General features: G+C 38.1%; 3 protein-coding genes across 5 annotated transcripts in view; 1 reads left to right on the plus strand and 2 right to left on the minus strand.

Annotated features, from left to right (window-relative positions):
- LOC104800898 (calcium-dependent protein kinase 24) overlaps positions 1-1,604 on the plus strand; it is a 2,844-nt gene extending 1,240 nt beyond the window's left edge. Inside the window, exons 5-9 of the mRNA XM_010523886.2 lie at positions 75-227; positions 318-433; positions 521-688; positions 780-1,013; positions 1,108-1,604. Coding sequence (XP_010522188.1) covers positions 75-227; positions 318-433; positions 521-688; positions 780-1,013; positions 1,108-1,383 — 947 coding nt within the window. The 3' untranslated portion in view covers positions 1,384-1,604. The remainder of the gene's footprint in view (positions 1-74; positions 228-317; positions 434-520; positions 689-779; positions 1,014-1,107) is intronic.
- A 160-nt stretch (positions 1,605-1,764) lies between these two features.
- On the minus strand, positions 1,765-7,382 carry LOC104800899 (probable E3 ubiquitin-protein ligase ARI7). Of its 2 annotated transcripts, none has more exons than XM_010523888.1 (16): positions 6,900-7,382; positions 6,146-6,270; positions 5,798-5,903; positions 5,615-5,705; positions 5,173-5,345; positions 4,755-4,859; positions 4,565-4,653; positions 4,268-4,375; positions 4,041-4,131; positions 3,830-3,919; positions 3,674-3,721; positions 3,239-3,310; positions 3,071-3,170; positions 2,842-2,968; positions 2,232-2,497; positions 1,765-2,130 (listed from the first exon to the last, which is right to left on the minus strand). In XM_010523888.1, exons 1-15 carry the CDS (start codon positions 7,068-7,070, stop codon positions 2,302-2,304), a joined length of 1,692 nt encoding a protein of 563 aa, XP_010522190.1. In that variant the 5' UTR covers positions 7,071-7,382; the 3' UTR covers positions 1,765-2,130; positions 2,232-2,301. The 2 variants fall into 2 exon arrangements, with proteins under 2 accessions (XP_010522190.1, XP_010522191.1); XM_010523889.1 differs by having other exon boundaries at positions 1,765-2,127; positions 6,900-7,381.
- An 814-nt stretch (positions 7,383-8,196) lies between these two features.
- LOC104800900 (probable E3 ubiquitin-protein ligase ARI7) overlaps positions 8,197-9,056 on the minus strand; it is a 3,560-nt gene continuing 2,700 nt past the window's right edge. For both annotated transcript variants that reach the window (XM_010523891.1, XM_010523890.1), the window contains exons 12-14: positions 8,876-8,975; positions 8,653-8,782; positions 8,197-8,550 (exon numbers count right to left, since the gene is read on the minus strand). In XM_010523891.1, the coding sequence (XP_010522193.1) occupies positions 8,400-8,550; positions 8,653-8,782; positions 8,876-8,975 (381 nt within the window). In that variant the 3' untranslated portion in view covers positions 8,197-8,399. The remainder of the gene's footprint in view (positions 8,551-8,652; positions 8,783-8,875; positions 8,976-9,056) is intronic.

The raw sequence follows: 9,056 nt of genomic DNA on the forward strand, positions 1-9,056 counted from the left end.
CGATCTTAATCCCGTTTAGACGTTGAATCTGAATATCGAAATTCGTAACCTGTTAACGCTTTGGTGGAATGTAGAAACCGATGAAGGGATCGCTCATGCGATAGTCAAAGGGAAGATAGATTTCGCGAGGGATCCGTGGCCGAAGGTGTCTGAAGAAGCCAAGGAACTTGTCAGAAACATGCTTGACCCAAATCCTTACAGCAGACTCACGGTCCAAGAAGTGTTGGGTACAAACATATTAGCATTTTTTTCTCTTCAGATCCGAATCAGTTATCCAGACAGAAACTGATCAAGAACTTGTTCTTTATCTGTTACAGAACATCCTTGGATCCAGAACCCGGAAAAGGTTCCAAATGTGAATCTCGGAGATAATGTCAGGACCAAGATCCAACAGTTCATGTTGATGAACAAGTTCAAGAAGAAAGTCCTCAGGGTATGTCTATATATACGCACACATACATATGCAGTGTGAAATGCAGTGGTAAAATATCGATACCGAGCTTGAAAACTGTATTTCCAGATCGTAGCGGACAATTTACCAAATGAGGAGATAGCGGGGATCATAAAGGTGTTCAAGATGATGGATACGGATAAGAACGGGCACTTGTCATTTGAAGAACTCAGAGACGGGCTAAGAAAGATAGGACAAGGGGTTCCAGACAGCGAAGTGAAGATGCTAATAGATGCGGTGAGTTCTACAAACAGAAACTAAAAAACCCGAATTTGTCTGAAAATAAAAGAAAGGACGATTATAATCTTGTGTATATATGTATATATAGGCGGATACAGATGGGAATGGGATGCTGAGCTGCGAGGAGTTTGTGACTGTATTAATCCACATGAAAAGAATTGGAGGAGATGACCAATTGCTCCAAGCTTTCAGATACTTTGACAAGAACAACAATGGCTTCATCGAGCTGAACGAACTTAAGGAAGCTCTCTTCGACATCAAGCTTGGTCATACCAATGACCAGTGGATCAAAGACATCTTCTTCGACGTCGATCTCAACAAGGTAAGCATCGATCTTAGTCAACACATAAAAAACATAAAAAAGTCTTGTGTTGTGAAACAATCTTGAGTTGTTCTGTCTTTGTGCGTTTTGGCAGGACGGGCGGATAAGCTTTGAGGAGTTCAAGGCGATGATGAAGTCGGGGACGGATTGGAAGATGGCGTCAAGGCAATACTCGAGGGCTTTGCTCAACGCTCTGAGCATCAAAATGTTCAGAGAGGGCCGGGCGGATTTAGGAAATAACGGTCCGAAATCTCATTCCGTGGAATTCCCTCTTGCCAGAAAGAAAGCTAAAGTACTCAATGCTCCGAAGAACAAATCCATGGAACTTGTCGTGTCCAAAACCTACAAACCCTCAGGTCTCAGAAACTAAACTCCAGAAAGGTTAACTCTCTCCCTCTCTCTCATGTATTTCTTTGTTTCTGATGCATCAAAGTGCAGACACTTTGATTCATTGGCTGTTTTATTTGTTGCATTTGTTCATCTTTGTTTCCCATTTCATGATTATCCTTTTGGGGGTTGAACAAAATGCAAAATGTGAAAACAATAGAGAGATTTCATCCATATCAAAGTACGTAGTGTACAGTTTTTCTCCTTTCGCATCATCTGTAATAGAAAAAAAAAAAAACAAAATCCATTTGGGTTCCCATTCATCATCTGCTGAGACATCCGTGTATTTGCACAATACATGGACCCACAAACACAAACACAACCAAGAAACCAAGTGATAAATAATCCATTTGGGTCCATGTAATAAAGTTACAAGCTTTGAGGAGACCACTCTTTTCTCTTGCTTGAAACCATGAATCCAATGTTACAAACCTTGAGATTAGGTCAAAGAGAGCAAGACGAAGGTATTGACCTGCAGATAGGCTTTTTTTTTTCCTTTCCTTATTTTTTTCTTTGGCCTTAAAAAACCAGACAGAAGAAGAGGACTGGTTCACAGACATTGAACTAAAAGCAAACGCCTCAAAGTAAAACATGCGGATAGACAGTTTTATACTATACATACTAAGTACCTTTATCACAAACCCTACGTCCCTTGGCACACACGCAAGGCCATGTTTTCCCCAGTTTCGTTGCTTTCCCGTGTTCGTATTCTTCTAGACATGGAGCACTGCTGAGAAATAAAACAAGTAGCATTGCAATCTTCTGAATCAAGAAAATGAAAAATGTCGGTCCAATAGAGAATCTTTTTTCCTCCTTTCGAGTTTTTAATACCTTAAAATGACATGGCTGCGGAAAAGATGGACGTTGAGGGATGTGACTGAGAACAATGAGAGAAAGGCTATCAGTTGTCATCTCTGCCCGACCCACCGCCTTTGGAGTTTGTCTTGCCTTTACCACCGACTCCTCTTGTCTTGCTACTGCATCCACCTGTTGATTTCGAGCTCATTGACTTGCTGCTACAAGCCGCGTGAGAGTCTACATCAGCCAGACCATTCTCCAGTGCCCTCACTAGATTCTCGAAATAGTTTTTCGTTACGCTGTTATCATAAGCAAACGTGAAAAGAAACACGGGTTTAGCTCTCTGCTAAGTAAGAAACTTAGCAACAGATATTATACAGAATGTCAAGTATCGAGCTTTGATCAGGTTGCTTCATGACACATATCACCCGAACATATAAATACCGGTTCCTATAATAAGGTCACAACCCACCACAAATCCTACTACAATCCTCGTTGATGGTGCCACACATTGACTCCATAGATTAAACAAACGGTTCCACGAAAAAAGACCTTGTTCCTCTATTGTGGGGAAAATAAAAGCAGTTTCAGATTCTCCAGCTGGAAACTATAAATAGAAGTAACAGGACCAATGATTGATTACCTAGTCAAACCAGCTAACTTCGTCCGGAAATCATTAAAATCCTTGGACTGGCCTTCGGCATTGAGAAACTGATGCAGTTCTTTCTCTGCGCATATATGGAGCCTCTCCAAACCCGATTCTGCCTCCCCTGATCAACAAGACAGAGTTTAGTTGCTTCCCAGAGGAGAAGCTATTACATGATACACAACCAGCCCTTCAGCACAAAATCCACAGATCGAAAGTTACAGACCTTGCAAATACTCAAAAAACTGTCTCTTGGCATGTTCATGTTCGGGCAGGTAGAACCCATATGCATATGTCCATTTAAGGACACGTCTGCATTCAATTATCTGCAGAAGTAACACTACATGAGAAACTGTTAAACAGAATTATCACGTAAATACTTTCATCTACTAACCTGAAGCCAGGCCTCTGTGATGAACTTCAGCTGAGATTCTGGTGTGCATTGTTTGTCACTAAGCTTCTCAAGCTGGCAAATAGCCAAAATTATATATTAAATCCACAACTTAACATTGACTGCATTGCGAGTATAAAAACAGCAATTCCATGCAAGTAAAAGACTAAATACCTACCAAAGCCTCAGACAAAACACAACAAAAGCTAACATAAGCTAAGCAAGAAACACCAAATTACTCATTCTAAGGCCAAAGAAAAGTTGCCATATTGCAAAAAGGCAAAGAGAACAATTCAATCGTTAAGGAAAAAGCAAGAAAAATAGTTGCAACCAATCCATGAAAATTTTCTTAAAAGAAGACAACAGATTAAGCTGTAGTTCAAAAGGCAAAAGATTTCAAATACGGTAAAATGTCAACAACAAGACAGTAGATCTTACATGCACAGTTTGCATTTGCTGCAGATCAGCCATAGCTTTTTGCCTCGACTGCCAAAGCACCAAAAAAGACAGACATACATATGATGAAAACAAAATTATTAAGTGCCTTCTACTTTGATTACAGATAATAACCAAAACGTATAATATTTAGCATACCGACTGATTGCTAGCCCAGCGTTCATAATAATGGGTGTATCTCTCGAGGGAATTCTTTGCCATCTCTCGTCTCCTTTCAGTCTCGTCATACTAAAATATCAGAAGAAAAGGTAAAAAAAGCTTTAAAGGAAAAGAAGCTAAAGATGAGCATCAGATGACAGGATTGTAAAAAAACTAGTGTATTCAAATAAATAAGTACCAATGGTCATACCATTCCCTCTTGCTTGGCTGCCTCATACCGGTTACAAGCATAGAAACCACCGGTTCTTTCCCCGTGATCTGACCATGCACCAAGGCAAAGCCTGAAGTTTTATCGATGAAGTCAATCTCATTAGAATTGATAGATACTGTAGGAAGACATTGAACAGTAACAATTCCAAAGAAACAGCCAAAAGAACAACCAAGGAAAGAATATATAAACCAGATATCAGCCATTACCAGCAGAATTCATATTTACAAGGGGGTGTACAAGTCATGTGCATGCAGCCTTGATTCTTTTCAATTGGCCGCTTACACTTCGGACAAGGCTTTGAATTGGCAAGTATCCTGGGTATGATGAGGCAAAGGTTGATTAACATGTAAATTAAGAAAAAAGAATTAGCCGGAAAAAAAAAAAGCAAAGCTCTAAATGCAGAAATATAATTATCTGCCAAGGCATACAACAGGAAAGAAAAATCAGAATGACCACAAACAGGAAAAAAGGTACATAAAGATCAAAATGATTAGAAACTATACCAATTCATATTTTCCGATTCAGCGCTGTTCTTTAATATCCATTTTGCAACTGTACCACAGTCTACAGGACGGTGAGCCTCCTCTGTGCACTGGAATTCATATTTAACAAAGAAATAATAGAAATTTCCGTCCACAGAGTTACATACATAAGGAGAAAGGGATTTAGAGGGACTCAACTCCAAGAACTTACATTCCAACAAAAGCTATAAGAACAGAGGCAGGAAACATCATAACTTCCAGCACCAGCAGCAAAATCGATTGCATACTCACATCCTGGAGCAGGACACCATTTCATCTGAACCAAACAAGCAAAGACAAAACAGTTCCAAAATTACCTAATCAAAGATATCATAATAGTGGAGTTTGCAGAAAGTAAGAGATGGAGGAAACATGGATTCTCTAGAGATTTAGTTTAGGAAGAAATAGAACCATATCAATACGAGTTCAAGGATAGGAAAAACATATAGGTAGTAAAACTACACGGAAAGATTTTTCCAGCAACACTAGAAACAGGCTACAAAGACTAAATACAGGAGGAAATTAGTCAATACTAAATACAGGAAGCTAAACTGTATGCATTCTGATTCATGAATTATCAATGTCTTTACCTTTCTGTTGTCTTCAATGTAAGACCTAAGAAAATATCTATCATACTTCTCCTTGTCTTCCTCAGATGCCAGCATCTCGATCATATCTTCACCAACAGCAACAGGACAAGATGGATCAGGACATCTCAGCATCAAACATCCAGGCCCATCATTGATTGTTGTGCTTATGTAACCTATACAAGAATGCAGCACAAGAGGTAAGGCATGCACTCTCCAGAAACACAAAACAAACATTAATTTCAGAAAAAACAATACGTGGAAAATTTGAAATTGGAAGACATAGATCATGATGTAACTATCTCCACACTGACAACCCCATGAAAGAACTCTATAAACTAATTTGTCCTTGCCTAGTGAAAATTACATAAGGAATGCACATGGTGCAGACAAGTTTCAAGTTCTCAAAATGGAACAATGAGATGCTTTAGGAGTTCCTACACACCTGTCCAGCATGTCGTGCAGAAAGGATGGCCACAAGAAGCCGATGCAATTTTCTCGGGAGGGTAGGATTCAAAACAGATTCCACATGTAACCTAGAAGGAAAATGATTTTTTTATCATTAAGACAAAAATTACGAGAGAAATACGTAAAGCCACTTCAGAGTCATTATTTGTAAAGATCTTACTTCTCCATCATCTGAAGGTGGAAAAACAGGTCTTTCCAATAGGCCAACAGTCCTCCGAACTCTTTCTTCGTCTGCAAACCATTCATCATGAACTTTACCAACACTCCTGAAATGCCACATTTATCATAGCATTAAGAAACTATGGAAAGCAAAGAGCAACACCATGAACATATATTCGAGCAAAACTTATATTGATATATATATACAAAGAAATACAGAAAACATTCTCATAGCAAAGGAAGTGTTATTTAAAAAAACAACTTTAAAGAATGAAGCACATAAAGATCAATGAAAAGATAGGACATGCTGAAAACAATGTACACACAAAAGAATGTTAAGAGCATTTACCAGTGATAGTGACGAAGTAGAATGCTAGCTTCAACTGCAGATATGGACAGGACCATAGAGACTCTCTCGATATCATCCTTCTGATGCATGCGGATATCTTCTTCCTTAAGAACAGCATAACTTTTCTGGAAGGAGGTATATACAACAATAATTGTTCAATGATTAAACCGAGCAGGAGATCAACCTTCGCTATCAAACCAAATGAACGGAAAGAATATTATGCCATGCTATTACTCTCTATACACCTAGTGACCAAAGTACTCTGTAAGAACACTACTATAATTAGTATTCAGCTACCCAACTCTGGAAATAAAGCTACAGAAAACGACGAAGACAGACAGGAGATTCTCAGTATCGGTTATGAATATCATACTTATCCAAGGGTTTACACTTTACAGGAAAAACTTTTAAATAAGCTCTTCTACTTGAGAACCCAAACTCTAAGAAGCTCTTCTGCCATAACTCTCTAAATCAGCTCAAAACAACAAAAGTTCAAATCTTGAACAACCCTTCTGCATCACTTTCCATTAAAGGGTTCAACCAGAAAGTCCTTAAAAACGGATTTACCAAAATTAGACTAGATTCACTACAAACACAAAATCTTTAAAGATGAGCGAAATTCGGACCTCCAGCATCCAACAGAAGCTAAAGTAGAAGCCACGGAGCAATTTGAAAAGACAACAGCTTCCACATCAATCAGCAACCGAATAAGCGAAAAAAGTCGAACCTAAACGAAAATCCGAATCAAACCCACCTGAGAGCGATGCGAGGCGATCATAGCGGAGTCGTCGGCGTCTTCCTCAACGAACCCATAATCGGGTTCCGCATCATCGCTGTCATCGTAGTCCTCGGTCCCGCCGCTGTAGAAATCATCCTCCCCCGAGTCCATATCAGGCGCATCGAGCATATCATCCTCGGAATCCATGATCGGTCAACACCCAAAGAGAGAAAACAACCGCGAAAGATAAGAAATTGGAAGAATTTCAAGAAACCCTCCCCTCTGGGCAAGCTAGGGTTTGGATTCGCGAACAAAGTATCCTACTTTGGTGGAGAGAAAATCGGTCGGGAGACGAACAATCACAGGGCAAAAGGATGCGTATTTGATACGAAACTGGGGAAAGGATCGAAATTTACGACATTCGACGACGCTGGGATCTTTGGGTTCGCGGTTCTTGAAATGGAGCTAATGTTCAATTGCTGGAGTAACCCACCTTATAAAAAGGCAAAGAAACAAAAAAGAGCAAAAACAAGTGTATGATTTTCGGCTATCCTTTTTCAACGTTGTCGCCGAAAATAAATAATGCTTCCTTATTTATTTACCACAGAAATATTTAGCGCCACTAACAAAAGTATTATATATATAATATTAATCGAATAGTTTTAACAAAACAGTTGAAATTATATATTTTTTGTACCACAAATCTTTTATACTCCTTTCGTTTCATAATAACTAACGTTTTAAACAACTATTTTTGTTTTTAAATAAATATCATTCTTCCTTTTTAATTTTATAAAATATTTTCAATTTTACCGCAATTCCAATAAATTATTAACAGAAACCTAGTTTTTATCATTAAAACTTAATAAATATTAATTATATTTCAACTATTATTATCTATCAAACTAACTTTTTTTTCCCTATATAACGTTATCAGTATGAATAAATAAATTTTAAAATTGATAATCTCCTAAAATCTCTCTAGATAAAAAATTTAAAGATAATAAGATTTACAATAGATAAATTAATTAAAAAAGAAACTAAAAATAAATTTGGATTATATTTACTTGAAATATTTGTAAAAAGATTTGAAGTCACGTTTAGATTAATAACGTAAAATGTTAAAATTATAAAGAATTTTTATTAAATAAAAATATATATGGCCTTTTTTATATTTTTAAAAAGTATGAAAAACTCTAAAAATATAACTATTCAAGAAAAGGAGGGAGTAATATATTATTAATAACAGATCTATGACCATCTTAAGATTAACCAATCAAAATAACCTAATAAAATAATAAAATAACAGTCAAATTATACATAAACCATATTATATGCAAATCGGCAGGGCATTTTTATTAAAACCGCACGTACTATCTGGTCTTTCTTCTGCAAGATTTTGTTTCAGACAAGACACAACATACACATATACACTAAGTATCAAACTACCATACGATTGGTGAAGGAGGGAACCGCAGCACTTGGAACTACTTCATCTACCCTTCGCGACAGCTCTCCACAGTCCTCGGAACTGCTTCATTTACCCTTCACGACAGCTCTGGTCATGCTCCCGTAACCCTTTCTAAACTCTGAGCTGGTCAACTCGCTGCAAGCTCCGCTCGGGTCTACATGACTCAGTCCCCTCTGCAGAGCTTCCACCAGATTCTTAAAGTAGTTCTTTGTCACGCTGTAACAACAAACACAAATCCCATCTGATAACGGATCTTTCGGGTTTATCCATGTCTTGTGTCTGTCAAGATCGGTTTTTTTCTCTTGTCCTTTTGCCTACCTGGTCAAATGGCTCAACCTTCTCCGAAAATCATCGAAATCGTTTGACGGGCAATCGGCATTGTTGAGATACTGCTCGAGTTCCTTCTCTGCACAGTGGCGGAGCCTCTCCAGACATGATTTCGCCTCACCTGATCAACAAGGCAAGAACTCTTAGTTTTGAATATAAAACATAATATAACCAGTTCTTGGATGCAAATCTTGAGAAAAATAAGTTACAGAACCTTGCAGATGCTCGAAGAATTGAATCTTGGTGCGGTCGTTCTTGGGCAGGTAATACCCATACGCGCACGTCCATTTCAGAACCCTCCTGCATTCGATGATCTGCAATAATTTAAAGCTTTAAAATGGTGGAAACTGTTCTAACAAGATAAGAAACGCTAATCAATCATTGAACGCTCTTTC

This window comes from Tarenaya hassleriana, unplaced genomic scaffold (genome assembly GCF_000463585.1).
Source record: "Tarenaya hassleriana unplaced genomic scaffold, ASM46358v1 Cleome7, whole genome shotgun sequence".
NCBI lineage: Eukaryota > Viridiplantae > Streptophyta > Magnoliopsida > Brassicales > Cleomaceae > Tarenaya > Tarenaya hassleriana.

Excerpts from the sequence above, each read along its gene's own strand:
- LOC104800899 (XM_010523888.1), bottom strand. The coding sequence starts at position 7,070 with ATGGATTCCGAGGATGATATGCTCGATGCGCCTGATATGGACTCGGGG. Across the intron at positions 4,654-4,754 it reads CTTATAGCTTTTGTTGGAAT|TGCACAGAGGAGGCTCACCG; the intron begins GTAAGTTCTTGG and ends TATGAATTCCAG. Across the intron at positions 3,920-4,040 it reads CAGCCAAGCAAGAGGGAATG|TATGACGAGACTGAAAGGAG; the intron begins GTATGACCATTG and ends CTGATATTTTAG.